Genomic DNA, 25,390 nt, shown 5'->3' with positions numbered 1-25,390 from the left:
AATATGGGAATTGTCATCCAGGCTTTTCGGTTGTGATAATAATCTACACCCAATGAATTCATATCAGAATTACGAAAGCAACGCGGCTTAGCACTATGACCAATAACAAGTGGCCGAATTTTCTCTCCCGACATGCTACAGCAAAGCATTACTGTAACTCTTTCTTTCGAAACTTTTACACCGGATGTCGTTTCTCCCTTCTTGACCATTGATTTCGTTGGAAGTGATCTGTATTGTATCCCAGTCTCATCAGCGTTAAATATGTCATTAGGGGAATAGCCTTCACAGATGGATGGGAGACGATTAGTCCAATCTTCAACTGCTTCTTGAGAAACTTCAGCACTTTCGCCACAGAGAATAGCTGCTTTGATATTATGCCTTTTTACGAATCTATCTAACCATCCATTGCTAGCAGAGAAGCCTTCATTGCCAAGCTGAGACGCCAATATTAATGCTTTTTCTTGAATTAGTTTCTCGGTAATTGGTAGATTCCTAGATCTTGTATTCACAAACCACTGCCACACCTTCTCTTGTTCTGCTTTTTTCTGGATTTTCGCCTGTTTCCCACTTTTTCAAAATTTTTTCTCTCTCTTTAATGATTGTCTGAATTTGGGTTTTACCAACTCCAAGATCCGTGGCGATTTTTTATTGCAGTTTACCCTTTGTCGTGTCGTTTAATGACGGAAACTCTCTCTTCTAAGTTAAGCAACTTTCTCTTCGACATTCTGGTGAAAAATGAGTCTGTGTTATGAGGAATCTTCATATTATGCACACTAATCCTGTCTGTTAAATAATCCGATTTAGTGTTCATAATTCATTATGTACTATAGAATAAGCGCACTGAGCGCATTGAGAATAAGATTAATTTACCAATGAAAATTAATCTTCTTTTCGATTCGACGCACTGGAAATAGATTTATTGTTGAAGTAGATTACGTAATACTGTTTAACTACGGAATAATTAAACTCATTTGTAATATGCCATAAATGAGAAGGCAGACCGCTATGTAACTTCACAGAATATGCCACATAATAATGTCACTTAGTCGTTAGTGAGAGGTAAAATAATCAAAATTGTTCAATTTGGTAGGTCGTTAGTTGCGTTTGAGGGGAAGTCGTCCACGAGGGGTCAATTTAATGCAAACAGGGTACCGTCAAAAATTTTCCGGTCGTATGACAGGGGAAGTCGTTAGTAAGGGGGTCGTTAGTGAGGGGCTCCACTGTAGTAAATTAAAGAATGTTCAATGATATTGGGAATTTTAATTTACAAAAAAAGGTTTCATTTGTTTCAGTGAATAATTTGCCAAACTTACGAGCTTCTAATTATTTCTGTCAAATAAACTATGGGAGTATTTATTTTAGTCATTAGTTATAATAATCGATGGTAGAAACAAGACCTATTTATTTAACAATTAATAACAACGTGTGCGTCAGTACCTACTAAAATATTAAAGTACTATTAACAATAACTAGTTTCGTAAGTAAGTAAAGAGGTAATAATGTTCCAGTCTGAATAGTAGTTACGGTTTTCACATTACAAACAATATGCTATGTATTTCAGACACATTTTGATCGAACGCACAGGGTAAAACGTTAGTTCATTTTGTCATAACGTTTCACAAGATTTATGCGGCATCGTTGGGGGAGATACATAAACTGAGGCTAATATAAATTAATTTAGAATAAGAAAATTACCAGCGCGCGTATCCACAACAACAATAAATTACAAAACACATAAGTCAGCGACTGTAAACTCCTGATTTCAACACAGCTATATAATATGAGTGTGATGTATTCTACACCGAAAAGAGTTATAACATATATTTCCCAAAAGCTACGAATAATATCAAATTAAATTTTTGATACATGCCTTTCCACAGCAATTTTATATAATTCCCCCCTAACTTGCTTATTTACATATTAAAGTTATTTTAATATAACTTCCTCAACCATCTGTATTTTCACATATTTTAAGGTAATTCTTAAATTCCTAGAGAAACCACAATAAAAAATTAATCGGCTAATAGCAACAGGTTTTATAACTTCCTAAGTTACAGATACACTGCTGGCCAAAATCTAAGGCCAATACACGTAAAGAAAAATATGAATTTTGCGTTGTTAGACTCAACCACTTATTTGAGTAGAGCTTCGAAAAATGAAAATAAGAAAAGGGGAAGTAAAAATAAAAATAAAACTTTGTTAGCATACAACAGGGAAAATGTGAACACTATGAAATTAGCCTAAATACTAGCTGGTCAAAAGTTTAAGACCATACTGAAACGAAGCGTTAATTGGTAAATACGTAACGAAATTTAGTCATTTGTGTTCAAGCATTAGCGTTGTCAACATTTCCCACTGACATCTGCTGTGTTACATTGGGTAAAAACATAGCAAAGGCTAAAAAGTTGAAAGAGTTTGAACGTGGCAGACTTGTGAATCTGCAAGAGGAAGGTATCTCTCAACGTGCCATTGCTGGTGAGATTGGGCGTAGTAAAACTGTTGTTGCTAATTTCTTAAAAGACCCTGAGAGATACGGAACGAGAATTTTAAGTGGTCGGCCCAAGATTTAGGCTGCTGAAGTTTTGAAGTTAGCAGGTAACGCTGCACGTGATAACAAGAAAACTAGGATCATTCCTCGTCACTTGCAACTTGCCATTCATAATGACGAAGAATTCAACAAGTTGCTACAAAGTGTTACTATCGCCCAGGGAGGCGTTCTGCCAAACATTCAGGCTGTCTTATTGCCCAAGAAGACCGAAAAGAAGTAAGTCGGTAAACATGAACAATATATCAAACGGCCCTTTTTCAGGGCCACCAAAAAGTAATAGTAATAAGACGGCATCTACGAGAGAAAGGCTTTAAAAATCGTAAACGTCTTCAAAGGCCACGCCTCCTTCCACACCACGAAACAGCTCGGTTAAACTTTGCTGAGAAGCACCAAACATGGGACGTAGAAAAGTGGAAGAAGGTTTTGTTCTCTGATGAGAAAAAATTTAACCTGGATGGTCCAGATGGCTTCCAACGTTACTGGCACGATAAGGATATCCCACCGGAGACATTTTCTATACGACACAGTGGAGGAGGTTCCATCATAATCTGGGGTGCTTTCTCCTTCCATTGAGCAATGGAGCTTCAGGTTATACAAGGGCGTCAAACAGCAACTGGCTACATTGGGCATGTTGAAGAGAGCATTTTTATTGACTGAAGGCCCTCGCTTGTGTAAAAATGACTGGATCTTTCAGCAGGACAACGCTGAAATCCACAATGCCCGCAGGACAAAGGACTTTTTCATGGCAAATAACGTGATTATTTTGGACCATCCAGCTTGTTCGCCGTAATTGAACTCCATTGAAAATGTTTGGGGGGTGGATAGCAAGGGAAGTCTATAGGAATGGACGTCAATTCCAGGCAGTGCATGATTTTCGTGAAGCCATCTTCACCACTTGAAGTAACATTCCAGCCAGCCTTCTGCAAACGCTTAAATCGACCATGCCAAAGAGAATGTTTGCAGTTTTTCGCAATGACGGCCGTGCAACTCACTACTGAGACCTCTTGTTGGACATTTCCTACCCTGTTTAGGACTTCTTTTTGGTATAGTCTTAAACTTTTGACCAGCTGGTATTTAGGCTAATTTCATAGTGTTCACATTTTTCTTCCCTATTAAATCTAAAAAAGTTTTTTATTTTTATTTTCCCTTTTCTTATTTTCATCTTTTGAAGCTCTACTCAAATAAGTGGTTGAGTCTGACAACGCAAAATGCAAATTTTTTCTTTATGTTCATTGGCCTTAAGATTTTGGCCAGCAGTGTATATTAAGCTATGTCATACTCTAACAAAGTATTGTAAAACCGTCTGCTTATAAACATAATCTGTTTTTCGTATTTCCACTTCTACTTTCACCTTTGGAGAGAAATTTGCCACAAAGAAATATATTAAATGTACAAAAAAACGAATAAAATAAAACTTAAAAATACGCCCTTCCAGCAGGTCGTAAAAATTGATTATTCATACAGTTCTTCTGTTCGATAAAAGAAAAAATAAATTATAACCGCATACTCACTAATATATGAGCATGTTCATCGTCAGCCATAAAATCACCACAAAAAGATAAGTTCTAAAATTTATCGATTTCATGAAGTTTTTTCTTAATTTTCTTACAAATCAGTGCTATTTCAGTCTTGTTATAAGAAATACATACACTTCAATATCAACTACGTAAGTGTTCTACAGTTGCAACATAACTAATTAATTTCAATAGGTTTCTTACTTTTCTGTTTAAACATTCAGACGATTAATTTTAGCTATTTCCCCTATACTTAATATTACATATTTATTGTGTATTCTTTTGTCACAAAGACGAAAGCTCTCCTGTGGTGTTACACATATGTAACAGAGAAAAGAAAGTTACCATACTGTGTATGGACTTCGATGATGTTGTGGTAATCAAATGTTAGTCATTGGCATGATTAGTAACCAGTATGATTACCTAAATCTAATAAGTAATCAGTTACTGATATTTATAATGATTTTGTTTATTTTTTAATTTCACGCAAAGCTACGAGGGCTATCTGCGCTAGTCGTCCCTAATTTAGCAGTGTAAGACTAGGGTTAAAGGGGAGACAGCTAGTCGTCACCACTCTTGAGCTACTCTTTTACCAACGAATAGTGGGATTGGTCGTAACATTAAAATCCTCCCACGGTTGAAAGGACGAGCATGTTTGGTGCGACGGAAATTCGAACCCGTGACACACGAATTATGAGTCGAGCACCGTAACCACCTGGCCATGCCGGGGCTCAGTGAATTAATATCCTTAGTATTGCAACAGTAGTTTATGTAAAGGTATTATTAACAGTATAGTGATATTAAAAGTACTTCAGTCTAGCAGTGTCTTCGGTAATACAGTCATGTTACATGTATCTAAGTGAGATATTATACAGAGCATGGTAGACATATTGTGCGCAATTATTATTATCACTTTATTAATGGTTATAATCGCAGCCCTTGTCACTAGTTATTTTTATTCATGACAACTGCTGTGTTGATATGTTATAGGTGTCAAAGTTTAAATATCTACAGAATGACTGCAGATATTAACTGAAAGTCCTCATGACGAAGTGAGCGTTAACACTTTACATATTGAATCACGTGGTTCATTTTGATTTTATTTTTATTATTGTTTTGTGATGGTACCACAAATGAGTTTATGACGTGGCCTGTGTTTTATATCTTAAGGTTTGATGATAATATATTTACTTAGCTCATTACGAGGTTAAAATTTTAGTTACGACATTTGTTGCTGTTATAACAAATCACCATAAATATCCAGGTATCTAAATTCTACACGTTTTTTTTTTTAGACATAAGCCACCTGTATATGAGTTACTTTCACTGATAAGTGTTCTTGAACGTTACTTGTTTTACTTTACTTTACAAAATGTCTGTCACAATAATTATTTAAGTTGTTACAACACAGTTAATATTATAGCATATTTCCATTCTTCTATGGCTACTATTTTAACAACAGCCATTTGTGCAACAGAATTTGCTGCCTAAAAATAAAGTGAAATCAGCATTACTTAGTGATATAGTTTATTATGATAAACAATTAGTCCAATGCAAATACACCGAAAAATGCTTAATACACATAAACAAAATAAGAAGTTACCTTCACTTGAATATTCCAGATATTTTTCTTTAATATTCAAAACAAACAATAACACTTCTAAAGTAATGCAGGTAAAACTCTCTCGGGTCACATATCTTAATTACATATGAAGAAAACTGTACAAAAGACTATTGTAAGTATGTTCATTTAAGACTGATTGCTACATGTTACTTACTAGTATCCACAAACGTATCTGGTTACAGAGTGTACATCTACCAAATGTATCCATTCACACACAAGGTTTGAACATTTTCATAAGATGTTCCTGTACCACATTTTAAACAGTTTGAATAGTTCAGTTAATCTGAAACTAAGTATACTAGAATCGAGTGTAAAGAAAAAAGAAAACTTAAAATAAATATTTATACTATACAAAACTAAACCTATACTTTTAAGTTTTACTTCAGTGCCCCTTTATGACTCACTAGGTATTTAGATTTAGTTGAAACAAGTACATATTTTAACAAGTTATAACATATTGACAAAATAAGGATGATGTAGGGATGGCAATGGCAAAAAAGTACAGACACACATTAGGGGTCAATACATAAAAATACACAAACAGACAACGACACAAGTTTGGGGTCAATACACAAACAGACAACGACACAAGTTAGGGGTCAATACATAAAAATACACAAACAGACAACGACACAAGTTTGGGGTCAATACACAAACAGACAACGACACAAGTTAGGGGTCAATACACAAACAGAAAACGACACAAGTTAGATGTCAATACATAAAAATACACAAACAGAAAACGACACAAGTTAGAGGTCAATACATAAAAATACACAAACAGAAAACGACACAAGTTAGGGGTCAATACACAAACAGAAAACGACACAAGTTAGGGGTCAATACATAAAAATACACAAACAGAAAACGACACAAGTTAGAGGTCAATACATAAAAATACACAAACAGAAAACGACACAAGTTAGGGGTCAATACATAAAAATACACAAACAGAAAACGACACAAGTTAGAGGTCAATACATAAAAATACACAAACAGAAAACGACACAAGTTAGGGGTCAATACATAAAAATACACAAACAGACAACTTTTAACAGTTACACAAATAGGTTAGAGATTTGAATTATTCGTTTCATTTTGTTCTTTTATGATTACAAAAACAATTAATATTTGATGGAATTCCAACAATAAATAGTAAATATTTAAAGTATATTTATTCTTACCTGCATTCCAAAGTAGCGTTCAGTCATCAGCTGGTAGCATCTGGTATCATCTGTTTAGGATTAGACCTAAAAAATAAATAAATAAAACCTGACTTGTACGTTAAACAAGCTTTTTATACAATTCTTGTAATCTTAAAATGTTCCAACTTAATGAATTACGCAGAAGTTAACAGCAATATGTATCAAATGAAAATAAGTGCACTTTCTCTATTTTCACATTTTATAACAATTACATTCAACGAACTGCACTTTCTCTCTATTCATGGCCGAGCGCGTAAGGCGTGCGACTCGTAATCCGAGGGTCGCGTGTTCGCGCCCGCGTCGCGCTAAACATGCTCGCCCTCCCAGCCGTGGGGGTGTATAAAGTTACGGTCAATCCCACTATTCGTTTGCAAAAGAGTAACCCAAGAGTTGACGGTGGGTGGTGATGACTAGCTGCCTTCCCTCTAGTCTTACACTGCTAAATTAGGGACGGCTAGCACAGATAGCCCTCGAGTAGCTTTGTGCGAAATCCCAAAACAAACAAACAAACAAAAAAAATCTCTTTATTCACATCTTTACGGGAAAAGAACATTCGTTACGTATACAAAGTTTGCTATGCTGTTTGGATGTAATGGAACTGCGCATGTGTTATGCACAGAGTTTATTTGTCGTTGTTATTTTTATTTAAGCACAAAGCTACACAATGAGTTATCTGTGTTCTCCTCACTACGGGTATCGAAACTCGGATTCTAGCGTGGTAACTTCGCAAACATACCGCGGTACCACCGAGGGACATATACTTATGCATAACGTTTGGCTGTATGGGAAAGTGTCGGTGTTTTCCCACAAAGTTTTGTATACAATTTGACTTTGTGGGGAGAAAGAAAAAGTTGTATGTAGGAAAACAACAACACAGTTATGCAATGAGTAAAAATTCAATAAATCGTTTAAGTTCGTCTGATCGAACTGATTTACCTCATATCAGTTTAACGGGGTTTTATACAGTAAACAGTAGTGGCAAATTAGAAGTTGTTTAAACTTGTAATGAAGGTTAAACAACGTTTACCATAAATATGATACGTGTAATGTTTGAAACTTCCAAGTGGAAGTTAAGATACAGTTTCTGCGTTATTTTTCTAAGTATTGTAGTTGATAGAAATCATGCTTCATTCAATACTCTGTGTTTGTAACTTCCGTTTAATGAACTCTTATATTAATTTCTTCAGCAGCAATGTTTAATAAATCAAGATCAGATATATCAAAATTTTCACACATAACGGGCTTTTATGAATGACGAAATAATATTAATAACAGTATCTGTATGTATTCCATGCGATATCCTGAAAAAGATTATCCTTTGCCAGTGAAGGTATTATATACCATATTTTAAAATAAATTCGATTGACGCACTCGTGCAATTCTAAAATGAGAAATAAAAGCTTGATAAATTATATCAAATGTAAGAAAAAATTGTTTGACAACAAATTTGTTACAATGCCACACTTTACCAAAATACTATTACATGTTCCAAGGATTAAAATAAGGCTTGTAATAGAAAATGAACCAAATTTCAACTCCTGTGTGTACATAGCTTGTTGACAAATAGGTTAACAATGCTTGTTGAACGCTAAAACAATAATCATAAAAACATTTTACGTAGACGTCTTATTTTAACCAAGTTTTTTAGATTACTGAATAAACAAAACTTGCACGTATTCATATGAATCAGGGTTTCTCGAACAGTGGGTCTCGACCAGGTTTCTAGAATTACGAGCTGTCTGCGCTGAGTCAATATTTTATTTTAAATCCTTGAGCTTATGAGAGGTGCACATACCACATTTGTTAAGAATTATGACGAACTACACCTTGTTTTTTTCATCCTCAGGTAATGACGTCGGAAGTTGTCTGGTAAATCCGAATGAAAAACATTCTATAATTAAATAATAATTTTCAGTAATTAACCTGAATATTAGAGAATAGAGCACTTTAATAAGTAATTTATATGCACTGCTCACGTTGTTTTGTTACAGTGTTAGCCATACACTACTACTGAACATTTTAGCCTCAATTCACTTATACCAGTTCTAGCTTATATCGTTGTGACCCTAAGATACTAGTACAAGTAGTACCTTAGGGTATATAAATTTGATACTATAGAACAGACTACATGTTTAACAAAACTCCTAGAATCGAAAAAACATCGTTCTTTTATAAATTAAACTGTATACAATATAATGATGTTGGGAAGCGGTTAAATAATTCCGTTATTCCATTTATAGATTAAGAACCTCTACTGCAAATAAAGCTAGAAAATCAGTAGCGTGGTGCACTCAATCGCAAAATTAACTCCACCTAATTTTCCGATATCATCTCTAGAATATTTCTACACAAAGTGTACAATCATTTACCTTACAAGCTTATGGTTAGAAAAATTCATATTGGTGTGATTGTACGTGTATTAACAGAAGCAACAATATAGTTTTTAAAGAAGACAACTCTAAGTTCTGGTATAGACGTTATAGATTTACATGATGAAATATATCGCGAGTACAAGGTGCTTTGATGCGATAATATATGATGTATCTCGTTAAGATACACGTACGACTAAGGGTTGACATGATGAAATGTTCCGTAAATATAACGAGCTTTGTTGAAGCTATTTCTAGTTTTGTTCAGCTGTCTAGGAGCAGAGCCACATTGGCAATCTACTATATCTACCGCGATGAATCGAACACCGAATCTTAGCGTCACAAGTTCGTAAACGTACTTCTGTTCCAAGGAGTAAATACATCTGATTAAAATGATTCTCTAATACTGTAATAAAGCCCTATCATGAAATAAGCCATCAATATAACGTGTTTTCATGAGGGCATACTTCTGGTTGAAATACATATATTATTCTTAAAGTAACCTTCATGAAATACGTCGTCAATATAAGGTGTTTTAAGGAGATTACGGTATTCGTGGTTAATATCAATTACTTCAAGATTTACATCATGAAATATGCTGGCACTAGGTACTAATATATCGAATATAACTGTTGTACGATCATTTAGATTTTTTTATTGTATGATACTGTTTGACATATTCAGTAACGACGAGAAATTATATATGTGAAAACATACTTCGCTCCTCTACATAAAAATTTTCTCAACCCTAACCGGCCGTTTTTACATATGTATGTTTGACATGTTGCCAAATATAAAAAATTAAGCACTGTTTTACTCCCACACACAACAGTCACATTTTACTTGCAATATTCAACTGATTACGCCAATATAAATTACACCTTACAAAAATCCGCTACAATTATTTAATCAAACTCTATAGCAAAGAATGATTCGGGTCTACCAAAAAATACACTAAAGCATCTTAATAGAGGATGCGCTACGAAGCTCAGATTTGACTACTCAATTTCCGTTGTATTAGGACTAGTGAATATAAATTACCACATTTACTCAGTTTCTCGTTATGACGAAGAAAGACATTAACAAATATTCCACGTTGTTTAGGTACTACGAAACAAGACGGTTACTAGTCTGTAAACCTTTCAGGTCTCGCCCACCGAAACGAAAATAGTATTTACGTTCACGCAAGAAGAAATAACATACAGTACTAACCTAACTTATTAAAACAAAACTACTTCCCAGTCATAACAGACTGAATCACACGTACTGAACCGCCCACCACATTTAAGTAACTTCTGACAAACAAAACACAATAAACAATCTAAAAAAAAAAAAATGCTTCGTTTGTTTTGAATTTCGCTTAAAGTTACACGAGGGGGTTCTGCGCTAGCCGTTCCTAATTTAACAGTGTAAGACTGGAAGGAAAGCAGCTAACCATCAACATCCGCTGCCAAACTCTTGGGCTACTCTTACCAGCAAATACTGGGATTGGTCGTAACATTATAACACCTCCACGGCTAAATGGGCGGGCATGGTTGGTGTGACGGGAATTTGAACTCGCGACTCTCGGATTACGAGTCGAGTGCTTTAACCACCAGGCCCTGCCGGGCCCGTAAAAAGGTAGTAACACCACGGTTTGTGCATAACATTATCCAACTGGAAAGCACGAGACCATAAAACATGTCATGTTGGGAACCATGAGGTTTGTCCGAGCGTTCGTTCATCCACAACTTGAAAATCTGCGCACGCAAACAAAGCTCAAGCATTCGCTTTTGAAAATGACGGTGATACAGGTATGAATTACGATATAATATATTTAACAAGCACGAGATATTCTACATTAAATTATTATTAGTTAAATCACAGTATCATTCGTATTTCAAAATGTGACGTAATAATGTAGATTTACCTATGTTATTTTGCGTTTTTAGCAAAACTGAAATGTTCAATAATTTGTTGTTGTGGGCGATACAAGTAGTTTAGAGATTTAAATCAGAGTTTATACTAAACGATTAAAATTGTTAACCTTTTCAAACACCATTAAATATTTTAAAGTGTACTATATTTTAAACATACGAAAATGTTACGTATCTTACTTAAGTAGTGGGAACTGTTAATATACAAAACCGTAAGAATAGGGTCACAAGACGCATAACTTCCCTAATTCATACTTTGTTTTATATTGTGTAACATAACAAAGAATATATAATCAAACCATACATTTTCTCTTACATTGTGTGCAGGTAAATTATGTTTAACACAGAAATGATCAAAACAGTCAAAATATGTCACTTTAATTAACATTATTTTTGTGATTTTCACTACAAAACATTCAACTTTAGATATACGACCTAATAAATATGGTGTACTTGGAGTTTACAATACGGAGAACAATGTACAAGTACATGTTTTGTTCACTAGATCTACCTATCCCGTTTTAGTTTATACATTGTATTTACAAAGTGTTTCATACACTATTATTTAAAAGTGTTATATTAATGATACACTGACTAAATTCTAAACAGAAACAAAACATTCAACACCATTTTTATACCAGTATTAGTGGTTAAGCTTCTTCGTTACTTTGTTTTTTTCTAGTGATATACAACTTATTCATTTTAGTCATTACAGCTAATGTTTGTGATTAAGTTATAAATGTTTTAAAATTATGCTGTGTCTTAGGATAAGAAGGTAAATGGCATGTTAGAGTGTCCGTTTATATTAACTAAAATACTACCAGTGTATTAATAATAAATTAATCATAGATCTGGTTACTTAGTCTTTGCCGACAATTTACTTATTTCGTAGTACAGTACAAGATAATTATATTATGCAGTATGCTTTAAGAATTGTTTTTATTTCCATGAAAATCAATTCACTAATAATAATCCCTTGGATTACAACTATAAAGTACAATGTTGAAACAAGTCATTTTACAGTTTGAAAAAAAGATCCTGTACATCAATCAATATGTGGCATCACAACGATTAAAAGATCCTGTACATCAATCAATATGTGGCATCACAACGATTAAAAGATCCTGTACATCAATCAATATGTGGCATCACAACGATTAAAAGATCCTGTACATCAATCAATGTGGCATCACAACGATTAAAAGATCCTGTACATCAATCAATATGTGGCATCACAACGATTAAAAGATCTTGTACATCAATCAATATGTGGCATCACAACGATTAAAAGATCTTGTACATCAATCAATATGTGGCATCACAACGATTAAAAGATCTTGTACATCAATCAATATGTGGCATCACAACGATTAAAAGATCTTGTACATCAATCAATATGTGGCATCACAACGATTAAAAGATCTTGTACATCAATCAATATGGCATCACAACGATTAAAGATCCTGTACATCAATCAATATGGCATCACAACGATTAAAGATCCTGTACATCAATCAATATGGCATCACAACGATTAAAAGATCCTGTACATCAATCAATATGGCATCACAACGATTAAAAGATCCTGTACATCAATCAATATGGCATCACAACGATTAAAAGATCCTGTACATCAATCAATATGGCATCACAACGATTAAAAGATCCTGTACATCAATCAATATGGCATCACAACGATTAAAAGATCCTGTACATCAATCAATATGGCATCACAACGATTAAAAGATCCTGTACATCAATCAATATGGCATCACAACGATTAAAGATCCTGTACATCAATCAATATGGCATCACAACGATTAAAAGATCCTGTACATCAATCAATATGGCATCACAACGATTAAAAGATCCTGTACATCAATCAATATGGCATCACAACGATTAAAAGATCCTGTACATCAATCAATATGGCATCACAACGATTAAAAGATCCTGTACATCAATCAATATGGCATCACAACGATTAAAAGATCCTGTACATCAATCAATATGGCATCACAACGATTAAAAGATCTTGTACATCAATCAATATGGCATCACAACGATTAAAAGATCCTGTACATCAATCAATATGGCATCACAACGATTAAAAGATCCTATACATCACAGTCAAGCCCTCACTTGGTAGCAGCGTCGGAAGGTTTCTGAGACATACAGGAACGAGCAACACTATCAAATAATCTACATGAAAAAGTGACTGAAATTAAATGCTCTGTAAAGTAGGTAAATAAACACCAGTATGCTACATTGAAGACATAATAGAAGTATAGTTTAAATGTAACGTTAATTGTTTTAATAAACCTTTTCACAATTACATAATATTCTTAAATTCCAGTTGTTAGTTTTTTTAGTGTTATATATTACCCAAATCTAACAATATCAATTACAAAATTCGTTGCAGTAATTAGTACATTAAGGAAAATAACTATCTCAATATTTGCTCATGTGTGTATATCTTTCACAAAGCAACATTGCCTTATTCTAGTTGGTGCTCAGTTTTAATAGGTTTTAAAGAACAGAACAACGTAGCAACCAGTAGGAAGTGGGTTTAATAACTGATTAACTTCATTTTTGAGGGTCTCAATGCTTAAAGCAATATTTAAGCTAAACTTTATTACTGTACAATTCAAAGGATAAACATTACAAAATATTTTAGCAAAAAAATAAAAATGAAAAAATGGTTGAATACCATTATTGAAAAAAAAAAAAAATACAAATTTTTAGGCTTACAACATGAGTACTCATTTGTATTAAGTAACTTATTTAGACTATTGATCATATTTTTCCACCATTATGTTACAAAGTCAAAATAGTGTGGCCTGCAATGTTTTAACTTACAAAATCTTATCTAGGTTCAGGCTAAAATGTTATGATTTGTTCCTTAGAAACTTGTAATTCAAATTATTTAATTAGATCATCTTGTTTACTAATATGTTGTTTAAGTTCTCAATGTAATAAGAGTTTACAGATACTTACTTCTCAATCTCAGGAGCAAAATGCACAAATTCATGATTCCAGATTTTATATGCTGGATTTTTAATTAGTTCAATAAAAGTAACTACCAGTCCCCATGGATGTGGTCTGTTCACAATTACTCTTTCTAGAAGAACCCTAGATAAAACAGTTTATTAAATGCTATAAAAATTCTGTTCATTGAGATAGCTGTTCTAGTTGATAACTATGTGAAAGTATATGTTTGCTTTAACTATATTAATATCTGACTACTGCTGGAACTATTTCTAAAAGTACATTTAACATGCATAGCTATAAACATGCAAACTGATAAAAAATATATACATCTTAAAACTACTTACCTAGTGATCTGTTCTTGAATGATTTCAGAGTTGGCTTCAGCAAACAAGTACAATAGAGTACAACTGAAATAGTAAGTATGACTACTTGGGTAGTGAAGCTGATTTGCTATTGCATTCAGGAACAAATAACGGCCTAGTGAGAGGTTCAACAAAGTTTAACATTAGAATTAAGATTTTTAAACATTACTGAGTATCAACTGCCAATGCAATAGTTGCATGTCTTGTAGAGAAAAACTTTATTCCCCTTCTATTTCAAGGATCTAATCAAATATAAACAAACAAAGGAGCATTGTTCACTTTCCTCTTAAAACTATTTATAGCATTTCTAGTTCAAGGTGTAAAAGGCAACAAACCACGTACAATATTTACTCATTCAACCAATCAATTTTAGCAAGTTATTAAACTATGAAATTTAATAATACATTTTGCAATTTATTATAAAAATATTACACATAGTACAAGTGTACGAGGTAACCTTAGGCAGTCATCTGTTACAGGTATTCCTTTTTTTCAATTGGAATCACACATGATTTTAAGAGTTAGTTTACAACCACTAACTTTTATTTGACTTGATTTTTGTTTACATTTTTTTGAAATTAAAGTTCCTATCCCATTTTATTAAAAGTTTATATTCAAGAAAATCTCTGAGAAATAATACTCATTACACATTTAACAAAACACATTAGAGTATGACTGTGTTATATTAAAATTATTTTGAATATTCATATCAAACTGGGCAACAATCATAGGTTACAAAAAGTCTTGGTGGAAAGGCATCTATCAGACTCATTTCAGCATTGTTTGGCATAAGTAGTGCAATACAAATACAGTTATTTCAGGGAAGAACATAATGGCCCTTTCTGATAATGCATTCCCATTCAGTTTATACAGATACGATCAGACAAGAAATTTAGAGTTTACAGGACACAAGTATTCCTTTTACTTAATATTAGAAAGCAAAGGAATATGGATGAGCTTGGGCATAAAAAATAACCAAAAGTAAACTTCAAGTTACACTGTAGCCAAAATGAAAAAAAATTATGGTATTTCCTAACAAGCAAGAATCCACAGTGGTCAATGGGTAAAAAACTGTGTATACCCTCAAACACAGTATGCAACATAAAAAAAGGATTTCCATCTGGAACTTACCCTGTTAATGTATGGATTTAACAAGATAAGACCTTCAGTTATAAAACTCATTTAACTATTGTGTACCTGTGAAACATGCATTTATTTTATTAAATACTGTTGTACTGTATGTGCATGTATTATCAGTCAGATCAATAGATGCAGCAACCATCAACTTCTGTGCAAATTGGACCACTGAAGTGGGCTTGGGGAAACTGTTAAGCTCATACATTATACAAATTAAGAAAATCGTGTAGGGAAGAATGGTCTGCTTTTGACACAACAGATTTGAAGCCTTTTTTGAAAAACACTGAACTAAAAAGCAGTTGTTAAGGTGTGCAACCATTACATAAAGTATAATCAGATGTGACGAGACAGACAATGATGACATGGTAAGGCTCCAGTGATTTTTGCTATAATATTGTAGTGTATCCAAAGTTTATTTTTGAACTAATGTAGTTTCCTAACATCATGAATGTACCACCAAATGCATGTATTTAGATATAAGCATACCTAAAATGCCTAGAAGCTGGACCGCATTTCCTGATAAAAGGATGTATGTCACTAGTCACTAACAGTGAAAATGAATCTATTGATAACAAGGAAAATTAAGCCAAGAAAATGTTTAACAAGATCATTTAATAAGACATAAAAAACTTACTCACTGATGGATAGTTTTAAAAAGTTGAACACAAACCTGACAAAAGGAAAATGAGAAACTTGTACAAAGAAAATAAATGTTTAAACAATTAAACTGAAGGATAAACTAATAACATACAACATGCAAGTTACTTCAACTTATGTTTACGATAGCGATACCAAGTGTCACTTAGAAACATAGCAATAACAACAAAAGGGAGAAAAAAAAAAAGGAGGCTAATTTATTTCTTATTGTTAAGAATATTGAGATAAGTGCTGCCACCTGTAGTTAGAAATAACTTAAGGAGAACATTATACATGACAGGAACAAGAAGTATTGTGATGTCACACTTTTTTTGCACATGTGTACTCAATGAATAAACACAAAACAGGTTATGAGCCCAGGAATGCTCTAATAGTACTTAAACAGATGAAACTGTTTTAAAATTGTTAGTACAAGTAATCCAGGAGATACTGAAGATTACTGTAGAGCAGTTTTGGATGACAATTTTTGTTGGATGGCACAGGATTTACATGGATACTTCATCACAAGCGCTGGGTGATTAGTTTCCTTTGTCTGGAAGCCACTGGGATATACCAAGATATACTTTAAGTAAAATATTGATTGACACTATTTTCTCAAGTCATATAAAGGGAGAAGTAGATCTAAATCAAAGAAAGGAATATTACAGTTGTGGTTGAAATAGTTTGACAATGGAAAATAAAATATCAATTGATAAGTTGGAAGAAAAAAAATTGGGCCACATGGAAATTTCAAATGGAACATTTATTGAGAGGAAAAGGCCTATGGGACCATGTGACTGAAACAGAGGTATTGGCAGAGACAGCCAATGATCAAACAAGGGCAGATTTCAACAGGAAAAGGGAAAGAACATTTTCAACAATTGTTCTGAATATTCAAGGTGCACAACTATCTTGTCACCTCATGCACAACTCCCAAGGAAGTATGGAATGTACTGCGTGTTCACTTTGATAGGAACGCACTAGCCAATAAACTATTCTTGAAAAAGAGGTATTTTTGATGTGAGATGAAAGAAAGCATGATGGTCCAGGAACATTTGAAACAAATGAAGGAATTAACGGATCAGCTTGCTGCAGTTGGGGCAGAAATAGCAGAAGATCAGGTTGTTACCTTACTTGGTAGTCTGCCAGCTAGCTATGATACAATTGTAACAACCCAGGAAACCAAAATTGATGACATCTCATTAGAATTTGTGCAACAGGCACTGATTTATGAAGAACAAAAGAAAAAAACCACATTGAATGAAACATCAACTGCATTAGCCAATTGCAGCAACTTCAAACCACATGGAACACAAGAAACAAAGAAAAGGGGTAACAGCTTCAAGTGTTACAAGTGTGGCAGAGAGGGACATATAAAATGTAATTGTCCAACACTGAAGGAAATAGTCCACAAAGCTAAGAATGTGGATATTAATGTGGCAGAAGATTATACTGATGGAAACAATGGTGTTGCCTTTGTAACAAACCAGGATAAAGGAATAGGAAATGGGGAAGTGTTGGTGAATTCTGGTGCATCTAGGCATATGACACACCAGAGGAACATATCAACTTATCACAAGTTTAGCACACCTTAGCAAGTTAGGATTGGTGATGGAAAAACTGTTGAAGCTCTTGGAGTTGGAAACTGTAAACTGGAAATGACATTTAAAGTCAGTAATTCAAAGCATGTTACAATGCAGAGAGTCCTTCATATACCAAAATTAGCTAGCAATCTATTTTCAGTAGAAGCTGCTACTGAAAAAGGAAATATTGTGCAGTTTGGAGTTAATAGCTGCTACATCTGAGGTAAATCAGGACAACTCCATGCCATGGGTACAAGAAAGAATGATGGTCTATACCAACTGGGCTGTAAGACCAGTGTTATTGAGAATCCCTCAGCCTCAAACAGCAGCATGAATGGCTTGGATATATGGCATCAACGATTAGGGCATGTCAGTGTTTCACAGTTACAGAAGCTAGTCAGGAGTGGAAATGTAAGTGGAATCAAATTCCAGAAGTCTGTTGAAGCCAGTTTCTGTGAGGGATGCACTGAAGGTAAAATGCACAGGAAGCCATTTAAGTCAGTGAGAGAAATCAGATCAAAGGGAAGACTGGAATTGGTACACAGTGATGTCTGTGGTCCTATGCAAACTCCATCTATTGGAGATAGCAAGTACTTTGTTACATTTATTGATGATTACTCAAGATGCTGCAGAGTATTTCTTGAAACAGAAGAAGTCTGAGACATTCAAGGAATTTGAGAAGTTGTACTCAAATGAATCTGGAGAGAGCATAAAAACCCTGTGCACAGATAATGGCAGAGAATATACATCAAATGAGTTCCAGCAATATTTGAAGTCGAGAGGCATTCATCATGAGATGTCAGTAGCATATTGTCCAGAACAAAATGGTGTTGCTGAGAGAAGGAACAGAACCCTTGTGGAATCAGCAAGAGGCATGCTGTCACGTGCTATGTTACCAAGAATGCACTGGGTGGAAGCTGTAGCTACTGCAGCATATGTGAGTAACAGAGTATCCACATCGGCATAAAAGATGGTAGTACACCATATGAGAGATGGTATGGGAAGAAACCAGATGTAGAACACATGAAAGTGTTCGGGTGACTTGCATATGCACATGTGCCAGATGCATCAAGACAGAAATTAGACATGAAGTCTATGTAGGTACGTTTCATTAGATATGATAACTGCACCAAAGGATATTAACTGTATGATAAAAAATCCAGGAAGATTTTCATATGGCAAGATGTTATCTTTAATGAAACAGAATTTGGTCAAGAGCCTGTGAGAAATGAGTGTATCTCATAAAGTGAACAGATAGTGGACCAATAAACAGAAGTTAAAGCTAAAGATAAAGCTGAAAGACCAGCAAGAAATAGGAAACCCCCTCATCTGCTATGGATATCATGAGTATGCTGATATGGCAGCAGCAAATGAATCAGTTTGTCACACTGCAAACTTATGCAGTATATTAGAGCCAAGCACATTAAGTGAAGCAATGTAAAGGAGTGGAAGTTGGCCACAGATCTGGAATTTGAGTCTTTACAAGAAAATGACACCTGGGATCTGGTGGAATTACCAGCTGGAAGAAAACCTATAGGTTGTAAGTGGGTGTTCAAAGTTAAGTATAGAAATACTGGAAATGTAGAGAGGTTCAAGAGTAGGCTGGTGGCCAAAGGTTAGTGACAGTATTATGGTCTGGATTATGAGGAAACCTTCTCCTCAATGGTGTGCTATGCATCAATTTGCTCCTTGATTGCATTTGCTGTGCAGAACAACTTGAAAATTCACCAGATGGATGTCATAACTGCATTTCTAAATGGAAATCTGGATGAAGAGATATACTTGGAACAACCAGAAGGTTATGCTGTTCCAGGGAAGGAAAACCTTATGTGTAAACTGAAAAAATCACTGTCTGGATTGAGACAGTCACCACGCTGTTGGAATAAATCATTTCATGACCGGATGATGGAACTGCAATTTGTTCAGAGTTCAGCAGATCCATGTGTTTACATACGGAAGAGTGAAAATATAGCAATAGTTGCAGTATATGTGGATGATATTTTGGTTGCTGATAGTGATGATGAAATAATCACTATAAAGGAAGCACTGAAGGAAAAATTCTGCATAAAAGACCTTGAAAAGCTCCATTACATCCTTGGACTCAGTGTTGTTCAGGATGAAAAGAATGGCTTTGTATGGTTAAATCGAAGACAGTACATCCAAGCTATGCTGGTGAAATTTAGAATGACTGAGTGTAAGGCAGTTACAACTCCATCAGATGTAAACGTGAAACTGCAAAAGGATGGTGTTAGCACTCAGGTTGACCACAGTTTGTACCAGTCGTTTGTAGGCAACCTTCTGTATGCTGCAATGGGAACAAGACCAGATATTGCATGTCCAGTGGGAACAATATTGAAATATTGTGCTCAGCCCAACACAGCACATTTGACAGCAGAAAAGAGAATCCTACGTTACTTGAAAGGAACAGCTGATCTTAGTCTTAAGTTTGAAAAGGTACCAGGAGACGTCATTACTCAGATGCAGATTTTGCTGGAGACCTGGATGACAGGAAGTCCACATCAGGAAATATCTTCATTTAAGCAGGAGCAGCTGTAAGTTGGATTAGCAAAAAGCAATCCACGATAGCCCTGTCCACCTCAGAGGCAGAGTATATAGCCTTGAGTCTTGCAGCACAGGAAACAGTATGGTTGAGAAGATTACTGCAAGAAATAGGTTCTGAAGTTGATGACCCTGTTCGTATCATGGAAGATAACCAAGGAACAATCGCAATGCCACAGAATCCAGTGGGTCATGCAAGAACAAAACACATTGATATTCATTACCACTTCATTCACCAATGTGTGCAGAATGGATCAGTAAAACTGGAATATTGTCCCACAAACAGTATGACTGCTGACATTCTTACAAAGCCACTTGCTAGAAATGCATTTGAAAGGTTCAGAGATAATGTTGGACTGGCACCTATGGATAAATGAACCAGATAGAGTGACGATTATAATAACAGATTGAAAGTAATTGTAAAACATTTAGAATAACTCTAAAGATTATTGGCAGTAATTGTAAGTTTGTGTAAAACTTAAATTTAAGTGGAAGTGTTAAGAATATTGAGATAAGTGCTGCCACCTGTAATTAGGAATAACTCAAGAAGAACATTCATGACAGGAACAGAAAGTATTGTGATGTCACACTATTTTTTATTTTATTTTTTATACATGTCTACTCAATGAATAAACAAACACTTACTACTAATTCTTAATAACGATAAAGGTTGTATAGAATTATAAGTACACATTTAATACAAATTTTCCTAGTAAATTACATCAGATTTATATTTATGCTGCATAGCAAGTGTTTTAATTGATTTCTTTTCAGTTTTGCAAGTACAACTTTCTTCTAAGAAACTGCATAATTACAGGTACAAAGTGTTTTATATGTATTAATTCTTGCAATATGTTGTTTGGTACACTGAATACTTCGTGATTTTGTAATGTGATGTAATCACATTCAAAAGAAAAATAAATCTTCACAGAAAACAGCTCCTTATTTTCATAAATTAGGAAACATCTATTGATAGATCATTTATGCAATAATACTCTAGTGGAATAATTTCAAAAATTATTATGAATAAATACTGTTATTCAAACCTTCAGTATCTAGATCTACAGCCAGATTTTGGAATATGTCCATATGAGAAGTATGAGCAATTGTTCCCATGCTTGGGGTCTGTCCTTTGCTTTGAATGTGACTAATGGCTTGGATACCAACATAAGGAACTAAAGCATTGATTAAAGGAATATTGTATTTCATTCCTGGATCTTTGGAAACCTGAAACAGAAAATTATATTTAATATATGACACCTACATACTTAGAAGCAGCTCTTTTGCAGAATATACATTAGAAATTAAAGTTATGAATACTTTCAGTTACTTCAAATGGAATAAATTGCAATTTACAATACGATTTGCCAAAGTCAGAAACATTTTCATTGAAGTACAGAATTTGAAATAATTATAAAACAATAAGGAAATGAATTTAAAATGTAAATACCAAAGGAATACTACTAAAGTGTAATAATTGTAGATTGTATTGTAATAACAGAATATATAAAAATAATTAGTCTCGTTAATTGGACACTAAATTAACTGAAATAGTTAAAACTGCCTACGCAACAAAGACACCAAAATTAAAGGATAGGTTGTAGGTTGAAAAATTGCCAAGTGCATTATATTTTTATTTAAAGGAAGATGACATTGACTGGTGCTCTTCATCAAAATATACAGCTTACAACAACAGTGCATAATCTGAAGAAGAACACCAGCTTTATAAGTCATCCTCTTTAAATAAAAATATAACAAACTTAACAATTTTAACTTATTGTTTAATTTCCAAAATAACTAAACCATCCTGTATGGCATTTCTATAAGTTATTTAAAGCTTTGAATACAAATGTGGTAATAAGAATTTATCACTGTGTTGTAGTAATAGAATAAAGAATTTGTCTCACATTGGATTCCAACTTACCTGAAACTGCTTATGTGGACTATTGTTGAAAAGATTATTTAAAGCTTGGGATACAAATGTGATTAACTGTGGAATAAACATTTGTGAATATGTTTGACTTGTTTCAATATATTAAAATAAATGGATTGTGTGCTGTCCTTTTCTGTTGAAATTTATATGCACAAGTCAAAAGACACCTTTACTATAAAAGAATTCTGCCTACCCATATACATAAAAACACCATTAGGAAAACTGAGAGAGAAAGACAAGATATTCAAGAATGTTCTTGACTGACTAAACACATCAAAACATTAATGTGATATGTGAAAAAGGGATTTTTCACAAGATTAGAATATCATGCAGCTAAAACTTTTTTTCAATAACTTGTATCTTGAAACTAATATATATCTATTATTGGAAAAACTGTTTATACTATCCATACTTTTTATCTGCAATATTGGTGAAATTACAATCAGTCTTAAAATTTTCTAATCTATATCATTTACAGTACATTTCTGCAACAGAACATCTTGATTAAGGTAGAACCTATGAAATTGTAGCCGTTTAACAAGTTTTTAAAACAAAAACAGCAAACCTGCAAAATGCTTCTCAACTCTGACAGGAAGGTTACTGGACTTCGACTGGTCATATAAGAGTCCAATTCCTAAAAAATGAGGACAATATTGAAATAGTTTGAATATTTAAAAGATATATTATCAACCATAGAGGAAAAAACATTCCATTCCTTATGCAACAAACTACACTTTTCACCAATGTATTGCCACACACCTAAATAAAGGGGTTGGCAAGTGTGCGTTTCTCAATACAAGTAGAAATACATTCTACTTACTATAAATTTGTAATTTTCTTTTCATTTAAGAACAAACTTTTGTAGCATTGAGTTAGGGTCTCTTTCTAAGAAAGATTTTTCAACTTTCATTTTAATGCATTGTTTACAAGAAAAATTTGGAGCTCTTCAAAAATAAGTTTCTTTCATTATTGTTCTGCTTATCCCAACATGTACATCTAATATCTGTACTTAGTAATAAGCTGGTATCAATTAAGAATATATAATTATCCATGCTATGCTCCATATGATTTGTCTTTTTTGCTGGTTTTTATTAAAGGGTGTTTAGTCGCTACCCTTTAATATGTAGTGATTTGAATAATTACTAATGAAGCTCAATTTTGAAAATAGTTAGAGACAAGGTTCATAAGACTGGAGCAAATTATAAACCACTTGTGTCATAATGAAAATAATACGAGATTAATTAATGGTTTCAAGAAATTTATTTTAGAGGGGTGAGCACACTCATGCACTTTAACTTTATAACAGTTCTCCTGGTTTTGCTGTACTCAGTGGCCCTAATAATGATATTAATCAAACATGAATCAAAATATAAGCACAAATCTACTAAACAGGAACTACTTACCTTCTTAAAGGTTGCTGGTTGAATTACATTGTCAAAGTTTATTAGTATACGAGGTGACTGCGAGATCTCTTGTAACAAGTCAAATTTAAGGTTGGGAGTGAACGGATCTGGTAATTTCATGTGGTGTGGGTATGTACTAAGAATGATGTTTCTCATCTGAATACAGTTTGATGGAATACTATTACAAAGTACAAAATAGTAGTCGCAGAGAAACTCTGGAAAATCATGAAGGAGGAGGAGCAGAACACGAAGGGTCCCCTATAAGATAGTTAACAAGTATCAGTTTGATTAGACTAATCTTGAATTTAAGTAATTAAAAAAATTGGATAAATTGTTCACATTAAGACAAAATAAATTTGAAGGTAAAATTCTGTATACATTTGAACTGAATAGTTTTTTTAAGTGCTGTAAGTTATTAAAATTTTCTAAGCTTATTGCAACAAAATAGAAGAATTCAACTACTAGGCCTATTCCTACAGAGTTATAAAACTGCATTATGTAAACATAGAAATGCACCTTGTTTTATATTTTAGATGAAAATCACTCAATGAGGAACATTAGAAACAAAGAATATTACACTAAAGTATTAAGCTTACTAAAATACTATGAAATAACAAACATGTCAGTAACTATAAATTCTAAATGAATATTTTACTTTACAAAGCAAAACCGCTAAATATACATGATCTCAGACATGAGAAATATTGTGAATAAAAGGAAGATAATGATAGCATACTTCATTAAAAACGTTTTAGCAAGTTCATGCATGATAACTTAAATTAGAAAAGGAATTCTAGAAAACAAAATTTAAAAATGCCAGTCACAAAGTAAAGCTGTCTTAAAAACTTTTTATAACTAGAAATTATATATGATAATCTTGGTACATAAAGTAACCCACACTTGGTGTTGGAGAAAATGGTTAAGTACAATTGTCCATACTACACTGTATATATGCCACACTCATTTTATGTAGGAATGAGTTAATAAATTCTTATAAAAAAAATGAGAAAAATAGTTGATACTGTACCACAAAAAGAAAGACAAACTCCTTAAACATTCTTTAATTTTCATATTATCACACCTAACAATAATATTGTTAGAAGATAGCCGAGAAAACATGAATAGAAACTTAATTAACAACTCAACTAAAAATCGACATTAAATCACTTAAGAGTTTGTTCACTATGAGGATTTTAGTTTTTTCTCACCTTATACAACAATTTTATCTGTTTGGGAAGTTCCACATTTCTCAGAAAAGGGGCTAAAAAGTTGAACAAGTCAATCAGTAGCTCGGCATACATTCTCCAAACCTAGAACAAAGAGAATTGCTGCATGTCTATCTGACAAATTGAGTAATGTCATAATATTGTATTCTCTCAATATATAAATAAGAAAATTGAGCAGTTAACACTATTTAAGTTATCTAAAAATGTACCTTTCGTCGTGGATTGATAACGAACATCTTTCTTAGAAGCACACGATGCGACACTAATTCAAGCCATGCATAAGTAAATCCAGGGGCTTTTGAAGGTTGGAGTATATGAAGGGTGTTGCTGAAGTAAACATTAAGTCACAAAATCCAGTGTTAAAGTGATAATTTAGTGCTGTGA

General features: G+C 33.6%; 1 protein-coding gene across 1 annotated transcript in view; it reads right to left on the bottom strand.

The window, feature by feature from the left end:
- Nucleotides 1-13,144: 13,144 nt before the first annotated feature.
- Nucleotides 13,145-25,390, bottom strand: part of LOC143238769 (CCR4-NOT transcription complex subunit 1-like) — a 91,887-nt gene continuing 79,641 nt past the window's right edge. Inside the window, 8 exon segments of the mRNA XM_076479292.1 lie at nt 13,145-13,378; nt 14,174-14,308; nt 14,512-14,644; nt 21,491-21,671; nt 22,943-23,011; nt 23,781-24,038; nt 24,989-25,090; nt 25,216-25,333. Of these exon segments, the coding sequence (XP_076335407.1) occupies nt 13,315-13,378; nt 14,174-14,308; nt 14,512-14,644; nt 21,491-21,671; nt 22,943-23,011; nt 23,781-24,038; nt 24,989-25,090; nt 25,216-25,333 (1,060 nt within the window). The 3' untranslated portion in view covers nt 13,145-13,314.

Source organism: Tachypleus tridentatus, chromosome 13 (genome assembly GCF_004210375.1).
Source record: "Tachypleus tridentatus isolate NWPU-2018 chromosome 13, ASM421037v1, whole genome shotgun sequence".
Lineage (NCBI taxonomy): Eukaryota > Metazoa > Arthropoda > Merostomata > Xiphosura > Limulidae > Tachypleus > Tachypleus tridentatus.
The sequence above is the reverse complement of the archived record's forward strand: the minus strand, read 5'-3'. Positions and strand labels throughout refer to the sequence as shown.